Raw genomic sequence first — 26,841 nt, forward strand, 5'->3', positions numbered from 1 at the left:
CAAAGCTCTTAGCAGGGTACAATAAGGCCTGAAAGGCCTTGACTTTCTTATTTAATTATGCATATTATTTTATGTATTTATATATGTAACTAATCTTCCCATTATTTTTATGTGTGCTTTATTAAAAGACCTTCCTGCCTTGACTTTCTGCAAGACAATCATTAGTGAAGCTGCTCTGTAAATGCTAAATAGTACCTCTCCTTTCCCACCCTCATCACAATTGCTCTGAAAAATACTATTTCAGATAGTCTCACTGTTTCAAAGAGGTGAGGGTTCCAGCCTTCCAAATGCTGATAAGTGAAGGGGGCTTTCTGTAGTTAAAGTTCTGGGTCTGATGGCATGTGCATGAGACTTAATTCCTAAATGACACCACTTACAGGCATCTCTTCCATCACGCAGTATGGTGAAAGCTTCGATAAACTTAAAAAGAAGACAAGGTTTGTAGTTCTCCTTGAAGAGGTCCTTCACATCCCTTGTAAATTGTATTCCTAGGTATTTTATTCTCTTTGCAGCAATTGTGAGTGGGAGTTCACTCATGATTTGGCACTCTGTTTGTCTCTTGTTGGTGTATAGGAATGCTTGTGATTTTTGCACATTGATTTTGTATCCTGAGATTTTGCTGAAGTTGCTTATCAGCTTAAGGAGATTTTTGGCTGAGACTATGGGGTTTTCTAAATATACAGTCACGTCATCTGCAAACCACAATGAGATACCATCTCATGCCAGTTACAATGGCGATCATTAAAAAGTCAGGAAACAACAGATGCTGGAGAGGATCTGGATAAATAGGAACGCATTTACACTGTTGGTGGGAGTATAAATTACTTCAACCATTGTGGAAGACAGTGTGGTGATCTACATTATGGATCTAGAACCAGAAATACCAAGGATCTAGAACCAGAAATACCGTTTGACCCAGCAATCCCATTACTGAGTATATACCCAAAGGATTATAAATCATTCTACTATAAAGACACATGCACACGTATGTTTATTGCAGCACTATTCACAATAGCAAAGACTTGGAACCAACCCAAATGCCCATCAATGATAGACTGGATAAAGAAAATGTGGTACATATATGCCATGAAATACTATGCAGCCATAAAAAAGGATGAGTTCATGTCCTTTGCAGGGACATGGATGAAGCTGGAAATCATCATTCTCAACAAACTAACACAGGAACAGAAAACCAAACACCACATGTTCTCACTCATAAGTGGGAGTTGAACAATGAGAACACAGGGACACAGGGAGGGGAACATCACACAATGGGGCCTGTTGGGGGGTGGGGGGCTAGGGGAGGGATGGCATTAGGAGAAATACCTAATGTAGATGATGGGTTGATGGGTGCAGCAAACTATTATGGATGCGGCAAACCAGATGACGGGTTGATGGGTGCAGCAAACCATATGTATATCTATGTAACAAAACTGCACATTCTGCACATGTATCCCAGAACTTCAAGTATAATTTTAAAAATAAGGCAAGAAGCCGCCCAACAGCTCTCAGGGCTGTGTGTCAGGCGGGAAGCCGCCCAACAGCTCTCTGGGCTGTGCCAGGCTTAGTGCACTCTATCAATGGCAGGGAGCACATCAGCAAAGTAAACAGTGGAGACTGGACCTCCTCGCAGCGCCTCCCTCAGGCTCTGAGGGTCACTGATGAAGCAGGGAGAACAGAGAACAGCACATGTATCACCAGGCTGAGCGCTTTTCCTAGCAGAGGCTTAAGGAAGGAAAACCTCAGTGTCATTTGAATGGCTTTCCTTGCATAATCTAATTTTCCTTGGAGTGAAAGCATTAATGAGAAGAAGGACAGAGTCGTCCTTTTATGTGTGGCTGCAAATAGGCTGAACACTCAGCCGCACGGCCTGTGAGCTGTAAATGTATATTAACACTGACACACATCGATGTATTATTAATCCTAAAAACCATGTGTGCTCTGACTGCACATCCAGTTACTGGCCTTTTAAACCTAAGTACCCTGGCCATTTAAGAACCCTTTGCTTTAAATCCATTTGCAGATGAACGTCCATTCTGCATTATGGATCTGTAATGGGGTGTCCATTTAGCTGCTTAAAAGGACTCTCAGTGTGTGTTTTGCATTCACCACCTGCACTGTGGCTGGGCGCACACTGCAAGTGTGCATTAGCCATGGTATATAATCGATCCTTGTGAAACAAATATTGAGTGGATGTTAAGAGTAGTGACTCCTCCATACTCAGTCGCTGCTCCTAAAATCGGGCTTTGAACTTGTATACTTTAATTTAGCTGTTCATGCACACAGTGGACAAAATTGAAGTGTTTAAAGAATAAAATTGCTTTTCCCCCTATTTCTCCATTTATTCTGGGCGAAGTTGGTTGAAGAGTGCTAGGAGTAAGATTCTACCTTTTTGCCCTATAGATGTTTTTACCTTAGTGTTTTTTAAATGGCCACAGTTTAAGCTACTTCATTGTTAACAAAGAGAACTTTCTCCTCATTCTAAAACCTTCTTTCCCAATCTTTGATCTTTCATGTATCACCTTTATTATTTCTGCCAGTTTCATGGGATATAAGTATTATTAATCACTTAACATACTTCTTTAAGTCAATTCATTATAGTTCTGTAGATTTTCTTTTTTTTTTTTTTTTTTTTTTTTTTTTGAGTCGGAGTTTTGCTCTCGTTGCCCAGGCTGGAGTGCAGTGACGCGATCTCGGCTCACGCAACCTCCATCTCCCGGGTTCAAGTGCTTCACCTGCCTCAGCCTCCTGGGTATCTGGGATTACAGGCATGCACCACCACACATGGCTAATTTTGTATTTTTAGTAAAGACGAGGTTTCTCCGTGTTGGTCAGGCTGGTCTTGAACTCCCAACCTCAGGTGATCCACCCACCTCGGCCTCCCAAAGTGCTGGGATTACAGGCATGGGCCAGCGTGCCCAGCGATAAATTTATTTTAAAAAGAACAATGTCAAAACCAGAAAACTGGAAAAGAGAAAACTATAGGAAATGTTAGTGCCCCCATGAACCCTATCTAGAGAGTAACATTTTCACTTTGATTAGCATCCAAGCCAAGTCAGCTTCTTACACACTTATTTCACATCAAGAATCCCAAAAGTGGACTTGAGCACACATAAGCCTGGGATCTGGAGAGACTCAAGCCTTAAATACCTCAATTCATAACTATTGGCTCCTAAAATAACAAAATTCCTTGACCACACCTGCGGGATGAAATGAGAAACAAGTAAACACAAGCACACAGGTTTAACTGCACCAGGTTCAAGTGCAAAAATCTAATGATTAGCACCGAACTTACTTCTGAAATGTTAAACCTATACTTCCAGTTGTTTTTAAATAACAACTAATAGCTTTTAAGTACTCAATATGCACCAGATATTGTGTAAAGTACTTAATATGTACCCTTGTCTTCATATCAATGATATGAGGTAAATTCCATTTTAACCAATCCTCCCCCCTACAATTTTTTAAACCTTATATTGAAATCAGTTTAGATTTGCCGACAAGTTGCACAGATAGAACACAGAGTTTCCATACAGAGCTTACCCAGCTTCCCCTATGTCCACATTTTAAATTTCTGTAACTCAAAGATCAAAGCCAAGACATTAACATCCATACAAAGCCATTAGCTAATTTACAGACTTTTCCTAATTTTGCCCTTTGTTTCTCATCCAGGATCCCACATTGCATTTAATTGTCACGTCTCCCTCATCTCTTTAACCTGACCAGTCTGTGACAGTTCCTCAGTTATTCCTTGCCTTTTATGACCTGGACCTTTTAGAAGAGCATTAGTCAGGTATTTTGTAGAGTGTCTCTCAGTATGGGTTTGTGTGATATTTTCCGGTGATTGGATTGAGGTTATGCATTTTTAGCAAGATGCTATGCCCTACTCAGTGCATTACATCAGAGATGCACTTCTGATTATAATAAGAAAAAAAGTAAAATGTGATTGTGTGTATGTGTGTGTGTGTGTGTGCCTTTGTTCCCCCTCACACATAAGGCAGAGAGGTGGGAAGTCTCGATCCCGTTGGTCCTGCACAATTTAGCAGTGGCTGCGACAAGTTGCCACTCACAAACAACTTTCGGGTTTAAGAAGCTGCTGACTGTTGGCAGGGAGTAACCCCAAGCCAACAGAATGAGGTAATCAGCTAGCAAGTGCAAAGACAGGTGCACCTGAGTCTCCTGCTCCCCAGAAGAGGACGCCCCATCTCCTGGCTGTGGGCCATAATCAGTGTCCTTCTTTCTTTTCTGGTTGGTTGGTTGGTTGGTTGGTTTTTTGAGACAGAGATTCACTCTGTCACCCAGGCTGGAGTGCAGTGGCACAATCTCAGCTCACTGCAACCTCCTTCTCCTAGGGTCTAAGCGATTCTATTGCCTCAGCCTCCAGAGTATCTGGGATCACAGGGGCATACCACCACACCCAGCTAATTTTAGATTTTTCATAGAGATGGGGTTGCACCATGTCAGCCAGGCTGATCTCAAACTCCTGATCTCAGGTGATCCACCTGCCTCAGCCTCCCAAAGTGCTGGGATTACAGATGTGAGCCACCAAGCCAGGCCTGTCCTTCTTTCTTGATGAAAACTCTTAAGAGGCCCCAAACATAAGGTCCTCCCGTATCACAAATTCGCATTGACCTTTGTTCCTTCACTGACAGCTGTGCCCAGGATGCCTTGAGCTCTGCCAGTTTCTGTGACTGCAGGCAGCCAGCAGACTCATGCCCTCCTGCCAGGGGGAGAACTTGCCATGTTAGCAAGAGAGACTCCCATCACATCCAAGCGACTGAGTATGTGTCCAAGTGACAGAAATGCGGATTTACTCTCTTGACCTCACACTGAGCCTCCTGTGCCCTCAGATGTGCAGTGCAAATGGCAGCTCCTTGTCTTCTTATAAACCTGCCAGTCTGCATCAGGCATCTGAAGACATCCTTGCAGTGAATGGAGGAATCAGTCAGCATGCGTTTGCAAGAGTGTTCATTCCACAGCCCCCACCATCTCGGGGGCCCTGAGAGGCTCCAAAGGCAAAATGAAACTGACCCGCTCATGGAAATAACATGGAATGGATCTAACACATTGTCCTGAGTCAGTCTAGGGGACTGAACTTACTCGTGCATTCAGCGAATACTTGTGATGTGCCCACTGTGAGACAGGTACTGCACTAAGAGCCAGACTAGAGGGAGGAGTGAGGGAACCACAGGCTCTGCCTTCCGAGAGCTTCTGGTCTGATCAATTCATATTAAAAGCAATGGGGTAACGTAAATGGGAGCTCAAAATGCTGTGATGCGGACTTTGAATGCTATAGACATTCCAAAGGAGAAAATAAGGAAGTTTATAAAGCAATAAAATGTGCGTGTTATAATTGGGGGAGTAAGTTCTCCTGGTGGGGTCTTTAAGGATCACTCCAACTGTGGAACTCACGCTGGGAGAGACATATGAAATTCGGGGACTTATTATACTCATAGATTCTAGAGAGGGAGCCACAGCACACATGCAGAGGGTTGTGTAGGACCAGCTTCAAGGGATCGGGTTCAGCCTGGCAGGTGGGAGCTGAGAGAAAGTGAGGGCTGGTGGCCAAGTGCCTTTATTGCCGAGTCAGGGTGGAGCAAAAGGCATAGGGTATTTTACTGGTGCATTTGAATGTCACTAGATCACAGTCAGGGAAGGCCGGAAGGGGAACCTGGGGCAGAGGCTGGCCTTATCACACAGGTGCTCCTGGTCTCCTGGGCCGTGAGAGACTGGGTTGCAAGGATGCCTGTAAGGCATCATGAGCATTTGAAGTTTTCAAAGTTTTTAAAAAAATTTTTTTTGCTGCAATATATATATTTTAATTCAAAGTGAATCGACAGTAATACACTGTAAATTCTTATTTTGACACTCACCAAAATAGTCACCTGGAAAACCCACTTTTTGTGACAAAGTACAGAAGGTTTGGTCACATTTAAATCACTGGGAACTAGAGACAAATACTATCGCAAACCGTAATAGACATTACATCCATAACATTTTCCCAGTCCTTCTTGTAATATTGCACAGTGCAATTGCTACATGGCAAACTAGTGTAGCATAGGAGTAAAGGCAAAAACAAATAAACCAAAGAACAGTGGTGTGAATCAACAAACATAACCCATTAGCATCAGGGAATATGGAGAAAATGCGACCAAGAAGACTGAATAGTATAGAATTGCATTAATTGAGCAACTTAGAAGGCAAGCTGTTCAGATCCACAACTTCAGGAAAAGTGGCATTTCTTTCCCAGCGATTTGTACCATTTTCCATCAGACACCTCTCCTGTCCAGCAATAATTGTGTTTATTATTCAAGTTATTGTTTATTCTACAGTTTTTTTGTTATTACTATTCCCCTTGCACGGTTTTCTTATTACTGTAATGCTATTTGTTGTGGGCTAGAGGTTTTTTAATTATTATTCCTTTCCCTTGTATTTGCTTTTATGTGAAGGCTTTAACTTCAGGTGCTTCCTAGGATTGTTTGTAAAGCAGCCTTGCATTTCAGAAGAGAACTGAGGTGTCTGGGGTTTTTTTGTTTTGTTTTGACACTGGCTTCTCGGATGGATTATTTGGGCTGAGCTTGAGGCCTCAACCTGCAGCAGAAACTTAACACACCAGAGCCGTAGTTGTTAGGTAATGCGTATTTAATAGCTATTAGAAATGACAACTCCTGCTGCTAAACAGCTGTCAGCAGAGGCCCAGAAATGCCACAACCACAGGAACATAAAGTCTTCTCTCTAGGGGTTGGTTTCAGCTCCTACCCAGCTTCTGTGGAGCTTTGAAAGAAAAAAACAGGAATCCTGCCATTCTTCTCCTGTTAACCGGCAAAAGTACCCACCACCCAATTCCTCATGGCTACATGCCAGCACTAAAAACAAATCATCATCATCATCATCAGAGCTGACATTTATTGAGTTCTTACTATATATGCCAACCACTGTGCTGAACAACTACGTAATTATATCATTTAATCATCAGTAGCCCTAATTTATAGATGATTATCATCCCATTTTATAGATGTGGAACATGAGGCACACAGAGTTTAAGTAACTTGCTCAAAATCACTCAGCAAGTAAGTGGAATTGTTGGGATTCAAACCAGGCAGTCTGGCCTGGACTTTCAACACTAGACTAGCCATGAGACTGATCTCAGAGGTGAGGCATAAAGGAATTTTGTCTTTGCAGGCAGCTTGTGGGATGCTTACACACTAGAATTCTGAGTTTGAACTCAAGTAAACTTTTCAGGAGAGGAAACAAGAGTTTCCTAGGTAGAAAGTGGCAGAGCCAGGGTTTGAGACAAAAGCTCCTGGCCAGGCACAGTGACTCACGCCTATAATCCCAGCACTCTGAGAGGCCAAGGCAGGCAGATCGCTTGAGCCCAGCAGTTCATGACCAGCCTGGGCAACGTAGTGCAATTGCATCTTTACAAAAACTATGAAAATTAGCTGGGCATGGTAGTGAAGCCTGTAGTCCCAGCTACTCAGGAGGGTGAGTTTGGAGGATTGCTTGAACCTGGGAGATGGAGGTTGCAATGAGCAGAGATTTTGCCACTGCACTCCAGCCTGAGTGAGAGAAAGAGAGAGAGAGAGAGAGAGAGAAATCTTCTGACCTCAGAGCCTGATGTTCTTACCCTCTCTCCTCCCATCACCTGCCAACTCCTGTTCCATCGACCTCCAACAATCTCTGCTCCATTTTTCCTCTCTATCCTTACAGCTGGATTTTTCTATATAAATATTAAGTTGTGGGAGCCACTGCCCTGCTCACTTGGCCACCAGCCTCTCCATGATAGTATTCCTCCTCCCCACCTCCAGAGTTCTCCCAAAGCTCTTAGGGGCATGTCACTACTCTCCTCAAACACCTTCAGTGGCTCCCAGTTGCCTCTCACATGGTTATAAAAGCTTTGGTGTAAAGACATGGATCTGAAGAGATTGTTGTCAATGTGTATTTCCAGGTTCCTCCCCCATGCCAGCCAATCTGACTTGTAGGACTGGTGTGCAGCTCAGGAATGCCCCTTTGTAACAAGTCCCCTGGGGGAGTCTGACGCAGGTGGTCGGGGCCACATTCCGAAAATGAAAATCACATTTCTTAGAATGATATCCAAGGTCATCCATGATCTGAACTACTCTCGCACTGTCATCTCCCACTGAAACCTGAACACTCACTCTAAGTTCCCGATAGTCACCCTTCATAAAGTGTGAGGCCCTGCTTCTTCCTCTTTGCTCAGGCTGTTTTCTCAGCTGGAATGTTCACATCAATCCCAGCCTTTCCTATCAAGCTGCTGCTCCTCATGGAAGGCCATGCTCACAGTCGCCACCTCCCTGAAGCACCCTCAGATATGACCGTGCAGTCACCTGGGCTTGGCAACATCGCAGCAGCGGCCCCTGCCACATGCCGGCCACCTCCTCTCCAGGTGGTTCACCTGCTCATGACAAGCTTCCAGCAGTCCCCCTGGTACCTCCCTGTATTTAGTTTGGTACCCAGGACAAAATATGTGCTTGTTAAATGTCTGGTTACTTGAATAGAGGAGGCAAGGCTTATAAAGATGAAATATGACTGGAAAATGTCACAAGAACCAAAGTGAGTGCTAAAGAACAAGGTTCTAATTTGTCGGATCAATCATGCAGCAATAAGTCAGCCACCTTTGAGGCACGGAGGGAGGGCATGAGCAAAGGAAGGAAAGAAGGAGGAATGAAAAAAGAAGGAAAGAAAAAGTTTACAGAAGAGAAATGCCATTTATTCCACAATGTGCATGCATTGCCTCATAATAGCGAAGTGATTAAGAAGGAAAGCTGTAGAGTTGGAATTTTCTCGGTTTGAATTCTTGCTGCTCTAGTTAACTGTACCCATTTCAGAAAATTACTTAACCCCTCTGAGCCTCAGTTTTCTCATCTGTAAAATGGAGACAACAGCTATATTTCCTATTACATTGCTGTGAGGACCAAAAAGTAAATACATGGAAACTTTGTAGAACCATGCTTGGCATGTATTAAATGTTAGCCAGTATCCACCTTCACAAGTCTTTGAAATAATTCATTATTATTATTCCTATTTTACAGTAAAAGAAACAAAGACTTAGAGAAAGTAAGCTATGTCCCCAAGGTTACATAGCAGGGCCATGTCTGCCTGGTTCTGAAGCTTGTGCCCTGATAGCCATCCAGGAGAGAGACGTGACAGGAAGACCCCTGAATCCAGGGCAGTGTGACCACTCCTGAAGTCCTCAACAATAAATACTGCCAGCAGCTGGGGTTCTCTGAGCCCCCTCTGACTCTGCCTCACAATATGCTCTCCTGTCTCCCATTAATAGACATCTTCCTCTGTACCGTGGAGAACAATGACAAAGGTCTTCGTCCCCTCCCTGAGGGTGGATGGTCCTCCCCGTCACCAGGAATGCCTCCCTCAGAGCTTCCTTCTCTCTCCATGAAGGAGGCTCAGGTCCCAGCTGTCCTTCTTGAGACAGCCAGGGCTGCATCCTAGCTCCTTCAAACCTTCCATCATTCATACCCATCTCCTTCTACCACCCCATCTTGCCCTGAAATCCTCATTAATGCAGACAGGCCATGGGCCATAGCTGCTGCCCAAAAGAATGTCCCTCAGCCCACCACAGCTGGATGGCCAAATCCCACCTCTCTTTCCTCCCTCCCCTGACCTGAAGAAACGTACAGGGATTCTTTGGCAGCAAAGGCCCAGGAGCAGGAGCTTGAAGCAGGTGCACTTGGTATATGCTCTGCAGAAAGCGACTGAGCAGACACCCTTGGCAAAGTCACCTTTGATAAAATAGCATAAGAAGAATCGCCACCACCTATTGAAGATCAACTACATGCCGGGTGCTGTGCAAAGGGTTTTAAGTGAATTCTCTCATTTCATCCTTATATCATACGTCATGATCATCTCTGTTTCACAGCTAAAGAAATTGAATCTCAGAGAGATTCAAGACCCTTGCCCAGGTATGGTTTTTGAACTATGTTCTTACCCACTGGATTAGTGATACCCACACTGGAGCCCTTATTGGAATCATCTGTTAACACACAGATTGCTGGGCTCCACCTGGAATTTCTGATCCAGTAGGTCTGGGGTACTAGCATCAGGATTTTGTTAAATATCCAAATGCTCAGGCCTCATGCCAGACATTCTGAGTCAGAAGCTGCATTCTAACAGGGTCCCCAGATGACTCCCATGCACATTCAAGTTTGAGTCTAGATAAATTGCCCTTGAACTCTGCTCAGACTGCCCAAAGAGAACAGACTGCCCAAAGAGAACAGAGATCGAGGCAGTCACATCACTTTTGACCTCTCATCCCCCTGGCTTGCCAAGCAGGCATGGAGGAGCCCTTTCCTTCCCAGTTTGGAACTTACAGTGCACATTATTTGGTGGCCACGTGCGAGTCCATGCCTGCAAGCTCCAAAACACGGTTGCCCGTGATGTTTCTCGTGGCTGTTGCATTACCAAACAGAAATCACTTCGCGGGGCTTCAGTCCGTCAGCCCTCCCCGAAGTTAAATTGCTTCTGAGACTAAAAACCCTTCTTTTGTTTTCCTTTTTAAACTACTAGATGAGTAGCAGAGCAGCCCTGGAAGTCAGAATACCTAACCCTAGGGAGACGTGATGCACACAGAGCTGGGCAAATCCTGTGGTTTATGGGAAAATCTTTTGTGCTGGGAAATAAACCAGTCTTTAGAAAGAGGTCAGCTGGGATGGGGGACAGGGAAAGGACGTTTTACCCTATCTTGTCTCTTTACAAAGTGACCAGTTGGAACAGTTTTCTCCCAATGAGAATAGTGATAATAAAATCCTATCTAGTGATGTCTGTGTGCCAGGCTCTGTGCACAGCACTTCACATCATTATCTCATTTCCTCCCCTTGGAAACACTATGGGGTAAGTCCTGCAGAATTCTTATCCTACTTCAAAGATAAAGCAATCAAGGCTGAAAGCAAAGTATCCATAGTCACACAGCTGGCAAAAATAAGGGAAAGAGGAAAGGAAATTCAGGCTGTCTAACTCATAAGCCTACACCACGCCCAGAACCGTTCTGCCTGCTGAGAGGCAGCATTGGATGAAACAGACCCCTCATGCCTTCAAGAAGCTTCCATGTTTGCAGGTAATAGGACGCCAACAACTTGCAAATTTATCTTGATGCTCCAAATACAACAGAAGCGTAAACCTACTTCCGTCTGGACTTGAGTTGCAGAAAAGCTTACTGTGTACTCCGAAGAATCTAAATATTCATTATGTAATTAATGCCGTTCAGTCTTACACACACACATACGCACAACAACGGAGACTTTTTTAAAGAACAGCTTAAGTACTTATCGATTGAGAACTTTTATAACTCTCAAAATGGAGGCATCCCCATATCTCTACAGGTATTTTAAATGAATTGAATTAATCATAGGCTTAAAAGTCTCTTGCGATCTTCGTTAACTTCCCTGGGTTTAATTAAAACATCTGTGCACTTTTAATTTATCGATTCATCCAACTCATATGTCATGTTTTTAACACACCCCAGCATGCTCTGCATCATTTTTAACCCGATTTCCACTTAACTAAAGCAATTAAATTCACCCCGGATTAATTAAAGCATCTATACTTTCGTGCTTAAGTCAGCGTGTGCTTCTTTCCCCACATGGCTCCTGAATGTCAGAGATTTGACACACCTGATGAGTTTTTTGTCCTTCTGGAAATTCTTCCCTGAATCACTTTCTTGCTTATTAATGTGCCATTTGACAGAATGGGAATGAGGTAGTTGGTGTAGCTGAACTTTGGCCCTCTGAGCCAGGGACTCTGACCCCATCTGTCACAATGCATCATCTGGTTTCCTCTCTTCACGGGGGTCCTGCCAACTCTTGCCCCCACTGAAACCAACTAAAGTGTCTGAGTACTCTGGGCAGGAAGGTGGCGGGGGTGGGGGAGAGGGCTGTTCAGGTCAGAGGTGAGCATCACACTTAGGATGGCTGGTGATCTTTGCATTTGTATTTCATAATCACTGCCAGCTCTCTTTCCAACTTCGTCTCTCTCTCTCCTTCCCTACATATACAGACCTTTATAGCTCTGCCCATTTAATAGGTCAGGAAAACTGAGATGCCGAAGTCAACAGACTTCCTGCTTGGGCATGGTGAGCCAGGGAGCTGTCCACAGAGTGACAAATCATCTCCCTGAAAACTAGATTTGATTTGCACCCATCCACTGGGATGGAGAGAGCCCATCCCCTCAGCCATGGCAGCATTGAGTGTAAGCAGCCTTATTTTTTTCCCCAATCAGATAAGCCAAAAATATTTCTCATCATTTTTATCTGTACTTACTTAATTTTGAATGAAGCTGAGTATCTTGTCTTACCTTTATTGGCAACTTATCTTATTTCTGATATGTGCTTTGCCTAGGTTTTCATTCATCTTTTTATTAATTTGCAAGAGTTCTTTGCGTATTTCAGATATCAAACGTTATGCTGTAAAACATGAGAAAAAAATATTTCTTCTCAGAGTTGCTTGTCCCCTAATTTTGCTTAGGGTATCCTTTGTCACAGAGAAGATATTAATTCTCTATAATCAAATCTGATCTTCTGTTCCTTCATGGTTTCTAGAATTTATGTCTTACATATCTCCCTCCCAGGAAAATAAAATTAGTCTCCAGTATTTTTTCTAATACGTTTGTAGTTTTTGTTTTTCTACTTAGGTCATTAATCTGTATGGAATTTTTTTTAACTTTTACTTCAAGTTCAGGGGTGCAAGTGTGGGTTTGTTACATAGGTAAACTTGTGTCGTGGGGGTTGTACAGATTATTCCATCACTCAGGTATTAAGCCTAGTACCCATTAGTTATTTTTCCTGATCCTCTCTCTCCTCCCACCCTCTACCCTCCAGAAGGTCCCAGTATGTGTTTTTTCCCTGTATGTGTCCATGTGTTCTCATCATTTAGCTCCCACTTATGAGAATATACAATATTTGGTTTTCTGTTCATTAGTTTGCTAAGGATAATGGCCTCCAGCTCTATCCATGTCTCTGCAAAGGACATGACCCCATTCCTTTTTATGGCTGCATAGTATGGAATTTATTTTTGAATACCGTGTGCAGTGGGGGTCAAATTTTATTACTTAATTTTCTACCAGATGGATTGCCAGTTGCAGGGATCTTGCTAGAAGGGAAACTCACCTTTCTGACACTGTTTTGCTCAGCACCAAGTTAAAGTCCACAACCTCAAAAGCCAATGGGGTGGCCTTTGGAGTTTTGGTTTGGGGGGTCACCGATCTTTGTTTACCTGGCCTCCGTGACCCAAATATTACATCCTCAATTGCTTCAGGAGGAACAATGCATCTTCTTTTCTCCATCACTTATCCTCTACCACCTAACCAAGCTACTAACCCATGTGAGTTATTCATCACTGTTGCTGACTAACTGGGATATAAGGCAACCAACTATTAGTGCTATTTTGACAATTCGCTTAGAGTACTAACTTTAAGCATTCTCACCTCTCTTTTCCAAAGAAATTTTGCAACAGACTTCAGCTGGGTGTAGCGGCTCATGCCTATAATCCTAGCACTTTGGGAGGCTGAGGCAGGAGGATCACCTGAGTTGAGGAGTTCAAGTTCAGACAGGGCAACATAAAGAGATCCCATCTCTACAGAATTTTATTTTAATTAGCCAGGCATGGTGGTGCACACCTGTGGTCCCAGATGCTCTGGAGGCTGAGGCGGGAGAATTGCTTGAGTCAGGGAGGTAGAGTCTACAGTGAATGGTGATCCTGCCACTGCACTCCAGCCTGGGTGACAGAGCAAGACCCTGTCTCCAATAAATAAAAATAATAATAATAATAATAATAATAATAATAAAATGAAATAAGTATAAAACAGACTTCAAATAATTTTTAAATACATTATTTGAAATTCCCTCTACACATCTAGTCCAGCCCACAAATTATTTGTCAAGATGCAGTCATTTTCGCTCTGCTTTTATGACTGAGCCTCTCCAATATCCTTAACTTTTCTCCATGTATTCTCTCTACTGCAAGCTCCAAGTGGACAGGTGGCTTCTCCTGTTACTTCCCACCGAGTATATAACACTGATCATTCATCTCATCCCTTACAGAGAACTTCGTGGAGGCCGGGGGGGCGGGGGAGCTTCAGCTGGATCATTAAAATGAGCTTTATACCATTTAGGTGAATCTAAATTCTGTCATTTTTTTGTCATCAGCCTGTTAACCTGTCAGTTGTTAGTGGTAGTGGTAATTTATTTTTCTTCTGTGGGAGTCTTAGAGCTTCCATTTACTAGATTTAGTAAAACAGGAATAGTCAATTTGTACAAACATTTTAATTAATTTTACATAGAAGCTTGAATGCACAATGTTCTGCTCCCGTAAGCCTTAGGAAGAAGAGAGACATGCAGAGACACAAAACGCTCCACTTTCGTACCTGACCAATCACAACCAACTCCCTCCCACACCAGAAAAGACTGGAAGAAGAAAGAATGAAATCTTTCCATTAGTATGATTTGACATACGTCTGGTGGTTGCTAGTGTTTGTGTGTGCTTGTTTAAGACCTATGGCATTTCTTTATTTTATTAGCCCTTGAAGTCAGATTGGAGATTGAGATGGAAATTTTATAAGGGAGCATCTGTTCATTTGCCTACCAAGTGTCAGCCCCTCCTGTGAGCCATACATGTTATCTCACTTAATCCTTCCATCAATGCTGAAAGACAATTTTTTGAAGGGGAAATTGGGTCTTTGAGAGGTGCAGTAATCTTGCCAAAATCCACAGCTGGTAAGATACAGGCTTGGTTTTGAACTCAGGTCTTTCTGGCACCAAAACCCTTGCTATTACCACTTCTGCTCCATAATACTTCTTGGCACAGAGTAGGCAGTCAGTGTCATTTTTCTATAACCTGTCATAAAAAATAATGCAGCTTGTGTGATAGTAAAAATATAAGACTATTAGTACAAGAGCTTCCCCATTTCACATCCAGCCTCTTGAATAAAGATCAGCCTGAGCCTCAGATACTGGGATGCCCTGGGTTGAGTTATGTCTGAGAATCAATCAGTTGCCCCAGAGGGAAGGTGCTCTCCATGCAGGACACCCCAGCCGCCACCGGAGGGAGCTCATCTGGTGTTTCTGCACTCTGCCCCATGGCAACTGGATTACTAGAAAGTCTCGCTCCCTGATGTGCCGCCTTCCATTTCTTTGTATGGCATAAGCGAAGCCCATCGAGTGTCCTGCTTTCCAGTGAACATCACAGTGTTTTGCATTTTTGACCACACTCCCAGTGAGCATGCAGCAAACCCTGAAGGAAGGCTGCGTTTGGAAGGTGGAGAACTCTCTGACCTATTTTTTATTTTTTTCACTGAGTAATTTAAGTAGGTCAAATTTTAAATTTGATTTCCCAAGCACCTGGTTTTAAATAAAACCCATTCTTACCTTCTAGACAATCCTATTTTTTTTCTATTTGAAGTTTATGCAGAAGAGGAACAGTGTCACTATGAATAAAGAAAATAATTCGGCCAGGCACAATGGCTCACACCTGTAATCCCAGCACTTTGGGAGGCCACGGCGGGTGGATCACCTGAGGTCAGGAGTTCGAGACCAGCCTGGCCAACATGGTGAAACCCCGTCTCTACTAAAAATACAAAAATTAGCTGGGCATGGTGGCAGGCACCTGTAGTCTCAGCTACTCAGGAGGCTGAGACAGGAGAATCACTTGAACCTAGGGAGGCAGAGGTTGCAGTAAGCTGAGATCATGCCACTGCACTCCAGCCTGGGTGACAGAGCAAGACTCTGTCTCAAAAAAGAAGGAAGGAAGGAAGGAAGGAAGGAAGGAAGGAAGGAAGGAAGGAAGGAAGGAAGGAAGGAAGGAAGGAAGGAAGGAAGGAAGGAAGGAAGGAAGAAAAGAATTTTATCTATATTTTTTATCAATTAAAAAAGACAAAACTTTTGCACCTTACTTTCCACCCTCCTCCACCTTTTGGGAGGAAGGAGGATGTAATCAGAGACTAGTGTTGGTGATTTGATGTAATTTTCTTTGCCATCCATGACAGCCCATCCAATATATAACCCTTAGGTCAGAGAGTCAGAAACAGCCCTTGGAAGCTCATCCAAGTACACATTGTGCAACCATACTTCTCACTATTTTTTTATTTCAGTGCAGGGCTGGAAGGGGGCTGAGAAGTGATGTTGATTCTAGTCTTCCCACCAAGAAATACCTTCACTGTTACCTAGATCAGAAATGACAAGTAGGTTTTCTCTTGAATACCAACTCTGCCTGCTTGCCGGTCTCAGCCTGGGCACTGCATTGACAGTTTTGAGGCTCTGTCTAGGCTCAGGGGAACGAGATGCCGTGATCAATTAGTGATGTCTGCAGTGGTGTGGAAAGGTAGTACTGTAGTTCATATGCACACACTTGCCATCCCTGACCTAGAGCTTAGCATGAGTCTCAGGAGGAACTGGCATGGAACAAACTTACTGTCTTAAATCCCTCTCAAAACTTTAAGAAAGTCCAGAGTTTCTCATGCTACTTCATATTTGCATGTTCCCTAATTTAAATCTTGAGCACCCTGGGTTCAAAGCTCTTTTACTACCCTCTCTTAGACAATCAGCCTCTGCAGCAACTCTGTACAAACTCCTCTGTTTAAGCATCCTGGAGATAGAGAGTATGATCCCTACATTTAGACAGTTCATCTAAATTCAATGTGCGGCTTTGAAGTTCTCACTTTTGAACTCATTCTTCTTCTCTGGTACATTCATAAGGATAAAATTTCTACAGAAAATAGCGCCCCCAATAGTTTTGGCAACTGTCCTATTATAAAGCATTTTGAGGGGAAATATCCCCTTCATTGTATGTCAACTATGAGATAGTTCTATTTCAAATCAGTTTGCAATTAAGGTCAAACATGCACTTCCCCAGAAAAAAAGGCATTGTGTTTACAGCATGAGATTCACTCCAGGGACTGTTCTTCCCACGTCTTTCATAAATGACCATTTAGTGCTTGCCCACAACCCCCTACCACTGGGAAATCTCTGAATATCAGAAACACAGGAGAAATGTTTACCTAATCAAGCCACCATTGATGAATGTAGCAACAGAAGGAAATCAACAATGATAAACATAGTCCCTGTCTTGAATAGCTGACTATATCTTTGGGAAATTAGACATGCACAGAGGAAAGTTAATTACCATAAAAACTACATAGAAACATGACAACAAAAGGGGATTCATGAGGCTGGGTGGGGCAGGTAACTAGGAAGTGACATGATTAGGTATGCCATCGCTGCATGGCACAGGGAGCTCACCCAGGTTGTAGATGTGTATACACACACATGCAGAATTCTTGTGACCTGTGCATTCCAAACCATGGATAACACCAGGAGTCATTGAAACACCTGTGTCCATCGTTTCTGAAGGCCTCCAAATGCCACTTCCATAGCCGGAGGATTTTAGGCCCAAATTTGAAGGCAGACTAGAAAGTTAGGCTCTTTACAAACTGATGTGGAAGTGAGAAGTCCAAGACCTGAAGGAGACTGACCACTGAAATCCCATTCTTGATGAACTCTGAAAGGCGGGAATTGGCACCTTTGAGGCCAAACTGATTAAAGCTGTAGGTAGTCTCCTCCCAGACAATCCCCACTGATTTTCCAACCTTCTTCCCACCAACAGATGGAAGAGGGTACAGCTGAAGGGTGAACTGCTAGAAATTTCATGTCTTCAGCCTACCTGCCCCCTTTTCTTTTTTTTTAATAAGTGAAGCATATTTAATCATTATACTTTATTATACATATTACACTTTGAAGGAGGCACAATGACAGTAGTCTGTCCTTATCCTCAGGGCATACATTCCAAGACCCCCTGTGTGTACCTGAAACCACAAATGGTACAAACCCTACACATACCATGTTTTCCCTACACATACCATGTTTTCCCTACACATACCATGTTTTCCCTACATGCACATTTCTAGGATAAAGTTTAATTTATAAGTTAGGCACAGTAAGAGATTAACAATAATAATAAAATAGAACAATTAAAGCAGTAGCTGTAACATAAATTATGTGAATGCAATTTCTGTCTCTCTGAATTCCTTACTGTACCGTATTCACCTATTTTCAGACAGCAGTTGACCACAGGTAACTGAAACTGAAAGTGAAACTGCGGATAAAGGGGGAACTACTTCATTTCTTCATGGTATAGATAAGAAAACTGAGGCAGTGAGACTTTTAGTGGCTCAGCTGTGTCTCATCCCCCCTTCCTTTTTAATAGGCATAAACTCATTAGGAATAAGAGTCGACTGATCTGAGGGTGAAATAATCAGCAAAATGGATTCTAACCTCCAATACCAACAACAGAACAACAATAAGTACTTCAGTGTCACTTAGTGAAGGACACCACTTCAAAGCTGGGCCAACCTGGTTCCCCGCTGGGCTCCCCTGCTTGTGAGCTGTGTGACTGCACATGTCACTTCCCCCGTCTGAACCTCACCTGCAAAAATGGGAACCACAATTGTAGCCTCCACCTCATAGGGTGATTATGATGATGAAATCATGAATTGCACATAAAGCCTTCTTTCTATACCGTGCCCAGCACATAACAAGCATTTAACTGGTGGTAGCCGCTGTTATCAGTAGCACTTATGTTGTTTATCTGGCAATGGTTCTGCACTTCCACAGCCAGAATCCCCAACCTAGAACACTGCAAGCCAAGCCCCAAGGCCAGACAGCTCTACCTCCTTAGACTGCCACCGCCCCTCAGATGCTGATCCTTCGTGACCTGGTGCTCTGTCTTTGGTTTGTGCAGCTGCCTGCCCTGTCCTGTGCAGTGGGAATGGACAATATTCTAAAGGGACGTGCCAGTGTTACAGTGGCTGGAAAGGCGCAGAGTGCGACGTGCCCATGAATCAGTGCATCGATCCTTCCTGCGGGGGCCACGGCTCCTGCATTGATGGGAACTGTGTCTGCTCTGCTGGCTACAAAGGCGAGCACTGTGAGGAAGGTAAGCCCTCCAGTCTCTGAGCTAGGCAGCAGTAGAGGGAGGTGTTTGCAGGGCCCGACCTTTGCTAATGAGCCCAGTCTCGGGCTGCGTGTTTTGCAAGAGAAGTTTCAACATTTTGCACAAAAAGCTTCAAACTCTTTTGCTTTGATAAACTTCTTTAGCTGTAGAACAAGAAAGGCCTCTGGAGATGGTTCTGGAAGAAACGTTTTGTTTTACTCTCCTTTATAGAAATTAATTCCTTTTCTCTCTCACCTTTTTCTCTTTAAATTGCTCTCTCTGCCTTTGTCTTTCTGTCTTCTGTTTCCTTCTACTTTTCCTCCCCTCCCTTCTCTTTCTTTTCCTCTTTTGTTCCTTTCCCTCGCCCTATCTTTCTTCCTCTTTTCTCCTGCTTTATTTAGTAATTGGGAATTACTAAAGCTATTCAGAGAAAAGAAACAAGAATTCCTAAGCCCCTTGCCTCCATTCCAAACAAAAAGCTGTTTGTTGTTGTTGTTGCTGTTACTAACTCTCCCTGGTAATCTAAGACCCATATATGTCCGTGTAAATATTTCACCAAAAATTAATATCAATAGACAGCAATCAGGCTTGAAAGACTATAGGTTTTTTATGTCATTTAGAAAAACCATGTAGGGCAAATTAGCCTGGTTTACCTACAATTGCACAAAACTAGAGGAGAGTGAGAGTGCAGCAAGAGGGATGGGATTTGATGGATCCCGAAAATCTCACCCTGGCAGATACGTAAGGGCCTCTCACACTCATGGGTGAAAATCAGGGATATCATAAACTGAATCTAATCTGACAATATGGTCAGAGATCAGGCCTGGAGATCAGGAGAGGGGGACATAGAAGAGGGGATCCAGGAACAGGGAGAAAGAGCACCTCTCTGGAGGGGATCCAAAAGCAGCTCTAACTAGTCCTAGTTACCTTGATCAGTTATTTGAGATAAATTATTTTGTGCCAAAATGTTGGGACTGATTTGCAGTAGCTATAAGGCAAGAGAGAGCCATGCTGCCTGTCAGCCTTCCTGCTCTGTATTTGCCCTTGCACAATATGGTCTCTGGTTGCCCATTGATTACTTCTCACCATACAAAGAATTGGCCACAGCTGGTAGGAAGGTACGATCATAGACCCTCTCAGCCCCTTGCCCATTCCCCAATCTCTGAATTGGCTTCGTCATTGTCTTCCAGCTGAGGCTCCTTTTGTCTAAGTCAATCTCCCAGTGAAATGTCCTCACACAACTCAAATGGCCCTTTTCCCTCCCGTGTCCCCAATAGAAATAGAAGTATCAACTTGCCCAATAAACTAAGGGGGAAAAGTGAAGCCCCTGCCTATTCTGCATGAACTTGAGGTAACCACCCAAGATGTCCCCATAAAAAAGATCCTGTTGGATGCCATATGCATTCTGTGTTCCTCATGGCCAGGCTAACAAGGGATCTCAGGTTTTATGAGGTTCTCAGATGCTAATTGATTGATTCTTTCATCCCCACAACAGTGGATCTCCAGAGTTCCATACAAAATAATCAATCATCACAGCTCTCACCACAAAGTAATGACAGTGCTTTATACTTAGATACACCCACACAGGGTTCCTTTATGAAACCCCGTATTTCATCGTTTTTAGAACTATGGCTACCAAAAGTCAGCTTCCATAACATTATTCCTCTAAGATTTTTCAATATATCAGCAGTAATGCCCTTAATGGGGCCCAGAAGTCTGACCCCCAGATCTTCACTTGCTCAGTTTTCTATATAATTTTTCCTCTATTATAAAAGGTAGCCTCCCTATGTCTGCATCATAAAAAATTGGGAGTTTGGATGGAGGAAATACTGATTTAATAACCCTGCTTGAAAGGTTAAAGTTCTTAAAGATAAATGGATTGCAGGAGGCAAAGCTGCATTCGCTGAAAACATAAGAGAGGCCAATAATATGACAAGAAAGGTTAAAACGACCTTTTGCATGCATCATTTGGAGAAAGGAAAGTGCTAGGGCAACAACATTGCCAGTCTTCGAATTTTTTCTCTCCAGTAAAGATTATACACAGCTGTATGCATGGAATCTCAAGTGATTTCTCAACTTTCTCACTATCCCACCCAGTCTTATTTAAATGTTCAGAGTGAATTAACCATCCAACCAAACAAGCCACGTGAATCATTATGAAAGGATGAAATCTCCTCTATTGATTTCTGCTACCCAAAAAAAATGAACCGAGGTGATTCATATGCTGTTTTCAAAATAGGAAATGGAATCAGAAAGTCTGGATCAGCACTTTTTCTTCAATTTAGCTTTTTTATTTCTGATATTCATCATAGTCATAACGTTCAAACAATTTACCTGAAATGGCCATGGCAACTAAATCAATAGTTGCCATCCCTTCGTTTTTCCTGCATAAACATGGTTGTACTATTAACAAATTTGCACAAGAAAATGAAAGGATGTGTTCGTGAGGTTTCATTCAATGATGTCTGGGGGAGTGGGAAGGTGATGAGAGAGGAATTGACATATTAGTTTAAGTCAGCCATGTTTTCATGTCAGTTTCATGGTTGAGTCATTTTTCAATGACATTTAACTTCATAAATGTAATTCATGGTTCTTCAGGGGCTTATAGTACATATTGTTTGTAAAACTCCTTGACCTCCTTTTTTATCCTTAGGGATAGAAATTGCATTCACAACCCTTTTTTGTCAAACCTACAGAGGGCCCAAGACTAAATGAGTTCTAATGATTTCAGCTGCCAGGGGGCTGGTGTTTCGAGGCACATGGTACTTAGCTGGTAAAGGCCACTGTCCCCTTTTAAGTGTAACACTGTTTCTATTTATAAAGCTTCGTAAAATGCCATAGTCCCTCCTGCCTGCTAAAGACTCTTAAGGACGTGGCCACAAGACCATCTTAGAAAATCGGAACCAAATTTAAAATTCGTAGTAAAACTGCTCCTCTTGAAGTTTGAATTTAGTTATTCCATCCACTGCTGTAATTATATAGCACAAAGGGCATATTTACTGCTATCACTGACCAGAGAAAGGGTTAACTCATATTTTTAGATACAATAAATGGGTTTTTTTGATGGCATTCTAGTACCGGTGCTAATAAATCTCTGTGGATTTTCCTCCTTCCTTTATACCATAATTCAGGATAGAGAAGAGAGAGCTAATTTATCTGGGAAAAAAATGCCATTTTCATTTTTTTTTAGTGTATTACTTTTTATTATTTCATCCTTCTAAGAAAAAGATTGTGATTTTTTTTTGAAAGTTCCTAGCTGCTGGCACCTCACCAAATATTTTAAATGGCTAATTATAGGTTGAGAGCAATTTTTGAAGCAACAAGCCACAAGATATTTTTGTGTATATTTTGATATTTGCCTTATTAGAAATGAGGGCAGAGTGAAAAACTAGAACTTCAGAATTTCCTTTATTGGAAGAATATAAACATGATGCGTTCTGAATGAATTTGTTCATAATTTACAGATCCCCAAATATGAATTTTTTCCAAAAGCAAGAAATCGTTAGCACCATTTCTCTTTCCCATCAGTCCTTTCTCTACACAAGAAGGTTGTCCCATCAATGACAAATGCTTATAGCATAGTCTGTCCTTCATTCTTGCAGCAACTGTGTATTGAGCACCTGGTATATTCCCTTACCTGTGCTAGGCATGAGACACCAAAGGCCCTGCACAGCCCTTTGTCTTTTTTTTTTTTCTTCTTCTTCTTTTTTTTTGAGACAGAGTCTCACTCTGTCACCCAGGCTGGGGTGCAGTAATATGATCTTGGCTCACTGCAAGCTCCGCCTCCTGGGTTCATGCCATTCTCCCGCCTCAGCCTCCCGAGTTGCTGGGACTAAAGGCACCGGCCACCATGCCTGGCTAATTTTTTGTGTTTTTAGTAGAGACAGAGTTTCACCATGTTAGCCAGGATGGACTCAATCTTCTGACCTCATGATCCACACACCTCGGCCTCCCAAAATGCTGGGATTACAGACGTGAATCACCACGCCCGGCCCGCCCTTTGTCTTCTATGTGTTTGATGCTTTCAGCTCAAGTTTACATTCAGATGAGCTCCACCACCCTAAATGGAGCAAATCTGAAGGTATCAAATGGGCTTATGTCATCAGGAGTTATATTCCCTGAGACAATGAATTCAACTGTAAAGTGATAGTAACAAGATTATGTAACATCATCATAAATATCTCCAACTAATAATAATAAGCAACTAAAATTCACCTCTGGGGGAGTGTACCCCTGATTTTTTTTAACCACTGTTTTTTCCCCATGCCTGAAATGGTTTTGAAATGACTTCCATAAATAATACCGTCCTAAGAATATGCAAATGGGATTGTGAGAAATATCTCTTACCTCTGAAAATTATTATTTTTGCCTCAAGGGAGGGCTGCCCTTTGGAAACTTCTTGGAATATTGTGATTTCTAATAAGTCCAAATTTCTCAAGTCTGATGTCCCTCAGGACTGGTTAGTTTGTGGCATGGATAATCTAAATAATATCATATTTAAATACACTATTAAAATACACTAATGGCTGAGCAATGGTGGCTCACACCAGTAATCCCAGCACTCTGGGAGGCTGAGATAGGAGGATTGCTTGAGCTCAGGAGTTCACAACCAGCCTGGGCAACATAGCAAGATCCCATTTCTAGAGAAAATAAAAGCTTAGTTGGACATGGCAGTGTGTGTCTGTGGTCCTAGCTAGTTGGCAGGCTAAGGCAGGAGGATCACTTGAGCTCATGTGTTCGAGGCTATAATAAGCTATTATCATACCACTGCTTTCTAGCCTGGGTGACAGAGCAAGACCCTGTCTCAGAAAAAACAAAAAAACAAAAAAAAACCACTATTTTATGCCCCATAGGGAAAGAAAAAAAGACACTCAGCATAAAAAATGTCTTAGGAGATCCTACAGAAAGCTGAGACCCTGAGGAATTACCATCTTAGTGTAATAGTGAATTATTTAGAGACCGGAAGTCTTGCATATTTCAATCTTGGCATTGTGCAAGGAAAGAAAACAAAATTTTCTGAGAATTTAAACCATAAGACAGCACGCATACACAGGAAGGATTTAATAACACTGTCAGTGTGGTCTCCTCAAGAAGAGAATTCAAAGTGGTCCCAAGCTAGCTGTACCCCCAGGTGATGGAAGAAGCAATCCTTTAATCTGGGCCAACAGGCCTGATTTGGAAGCCGTAAAAACAGGAGAAATATGTCATAATCAAATAAGGTGACGATACATCCACATTTGTCTGATCCACAAAGCAACATCTGAACCCTCTGCTAGACCATCATTTCTCATTAAACCACATATTACACAAAGAACCCTCTTCTCCAAATGGCATTGCATCATTTCCTGAGAATACACAGGAACACATAAGAAAGCTGGGCTTCCTCTAAAAGGCCCTATTTATTCAACCCTTAGATTGAATGGAGGTCCCAGGTTTGAGATCACATTCTCATGCAAAAAGTCGAACTGGCCTTTGCAGCTCACTCCTCTCCTCACTGTGAGGTTGTTCAAGTTACCTACTGGATGTATATCCACTCTATTAAGATGGCCAAACAATCAGACAGTGAAACAGGCAAGAACCACAGTGACTGGACTCTGCCCATCAACTCATCTGATTGACTGGTAGAAGGTCAGTGCCTCGGCCAGAGATAGGAATCCAGTCCCCTGGTGATTACCTGTAGGAAGGTGATCCCTTTTGAATCATTTTCACACCTAACTTCGCCTCTTCTATCCTGCACATTTACTAACTCCTTCAGTGGGTGTGTGCTCAGAGAATGAATACTAATTTTAGACTTAGCCTAAGTGAAACCTCATTAGGAAAGTGACTCATTTATAAGTTTCATTGGTTTTTCCTTTTCATCTTTTGTTACCTTTTGAAGTCAAGTATTAGTAAAGTTACAATGAGCCTCTCTACTTTTCTCTCTTATAGTGAGGGGCAATGCAGTTTGGCAACGCATGTAGAAACATGGCAAGTATTCACATTTCTATTGCAGATGCTCTGATACGATTCAGTCAAGGTCCTAATCTTTATAAGCACAAGATGCTAAAGGTGGAATGGCATACTTCTATATCTGATTTATCCTAATTCTGCTTGAGAAAGCCCCTTTTTGTTTCTCTTGCATCTTCTTCAAGTTTGAGATTCGGTGTTTTGACAAATAAGAAGCCTTTTACTTTTTATGGGTGTTCTTCAGGAGACCACATAAGTATTTCTTGGGCTGCTCTACTTGCTAGCAAGTGGATGGGAATTGGTGAGCCACTGGTCCATTCGGCAGCAAGCCCATGTCTCATGGCCCATCCTCCATGGGTGATCAATGCTTTTATTCTTCTGTTTTTGTTTCTGTTTTTTTCAGTTGATTGCTTGGATCCCACCTGCTCCAGCCACGGGGTCTGTGTGAATGGAGAATGCCTGTGCAGCCCTGGCTGGGGTGGTCTGAACTGTGAGCTGGCAAGGGTCCAGTGCCCAGACCAGTGCAGCGGGCACGGCACGTACCTGCCTGACACGGGCCTCTGCAGCTGCGATCCCAACTGGATGGGTCCCGACTGCTCTGTTGGTAAGCCACAAGATTTTCTCCTTCGTCTCTCCAACACTCCTGCCCTGTGTTCCATTCCATTCTCAGATGGATGGGAATCTACTCTTAACACTTAGCTTAGGATAAGGGGACTTTGATGAATCACAGTGTGTCTTTCTCATTCTCTTCTCCTCAGTCGTGGAGTCTGTGATCTTTGAGAAACAAACAAAAAGCACTGGGTTGGTTCCATCACCGCAAATGGATGAGGGGCCCAGGAGGGATGCTTCCATTTGCATTATAGGTTTTCTTATGTACATTCCCTAAAGGTACCAGAAAACAAAACAGAACAATTCAGCCCCAGACAAACTAAATGGAACGTCCCATAAAACAGAAAAGAGGCTCCCTCGGGGTGCTGCGTGAACATGTTCTAAAGCTCTGTAATACTCCAGTGACAGGAAAATAATGAAGTCACGCTGTACACTTCATTTTCCTAAAATTTAGAGCATGTGTCTTCCCTCCAGAGTGACCTTAAAAATGGAACAGTTCAACAGTTCAAGCCAGTCCCAACCTTCCTGAGAAAGGTTCTGCTCACACTGACAAGTCCCTATCCAAGCAAGCGATCATTCCACCCCCTTCCTCTGGGTAGTGAGACAGCTGTCAGATTGCCATGGCAATCAGGAAGAGAATAGATGTGAAGCTTTGCCTACAATGGGAAAGAAATGAATATTTCATTCCAAAAAGAAAAAAAAAAAAAAAAGGAGAAGAGTCAGTTAAAATGGGCTATTTTGGGATGTCTTCTCAGCCCACTCAACTCTGGCTTCAACTCTGATGCTGGTGGTCCTGGCAAGGCTGTGCAGAGGATAGAAGGAGGTGGGGTCCTAGACCCAAAACCCAGTTATGCTGCAGATATGCTGCGTGACTTTGAGTGAGTCACCGGCCCCACTCCCCGGCCCGGTGTTCCCTCCCCTGGCATGCCAAGCCACGCCTCCCTCAGTAGACTGATGAAAGGGTGAATGTCTGGCATGTGCTTGTCCTCGCGTGAGAGGTCTGGAATACCAGAGAGTGCATATCTGTCTGTCTGTCTCCTCCCCAAGCACAAAAGACTTTGAGCTCCTTTGAGAAAGAAGCTGTGTAAATGCAGCATAATTACAGCGGTCATTATTGCCGCCAAGTTACCGATCTGGGTAAGGGGGGTATCTGCAGTCATCATGGGAATGGAGCAGCGGGGTCCGCAACTGACCTCTTGGACTTGGTCAGTTCAGGCTGTCAGTGGGGGAGGAATCCTAGCTGGCTACAGAGTCAGGATCCATATAAGGATCTTTTCAGGTGGGTACTTCCCAGTTAGCTTTGCCAAACTGATTAAAACAGTCTCAATCTCTA

The 26,841-nt window shown here is 43.0% G+C and overlaps 1 protein-coding gene across 5 annotated transcripts in view; it reads left to right on the top strand.

The window, feature by feature from the left end:
- Positions 1 to 26,841, top strand: part of TENM2 (teneurin transmembrane protein 2) — a 985,093-nt gene that overhangs the window by 824,089 nt on the left and 134,163 nt on the right. For all 5 annotated transcript variants that reach the window (XM_025389012.1, XM_025389009.1, XM_025389010.1 and 2 more), the window contains 2 exons: positions 18,762 to 18,956; positions 25,303 to 25,503. In XM_025389012.1, the coding sequence (XP_025244797.1) occupies positions 18,762 to 18,956; positions 25,303 to 25,503 (396 nt within the window). The remainder of the gene's footprint in view (positions 1 to 18,761; positions 18,957 to 25,302; positions 25,504 to 26,841) is intronic.

Source organism: Theropithecus gelada, chromosome 6, assembly GCF_003255815.1.
Source record: "Theropithecus gelada isolate Dixy chromosome 6, Tgel_1.0, whole genome shotgun sequence".
In the NCBI taxonomy this organism is placed as follows: domain Eukaryota; kingdom Metazoa; phylum Chordata; class Mammalia; order Primates; family Cercopithecidae; genus Theropithecus; species Theropithecus gelada.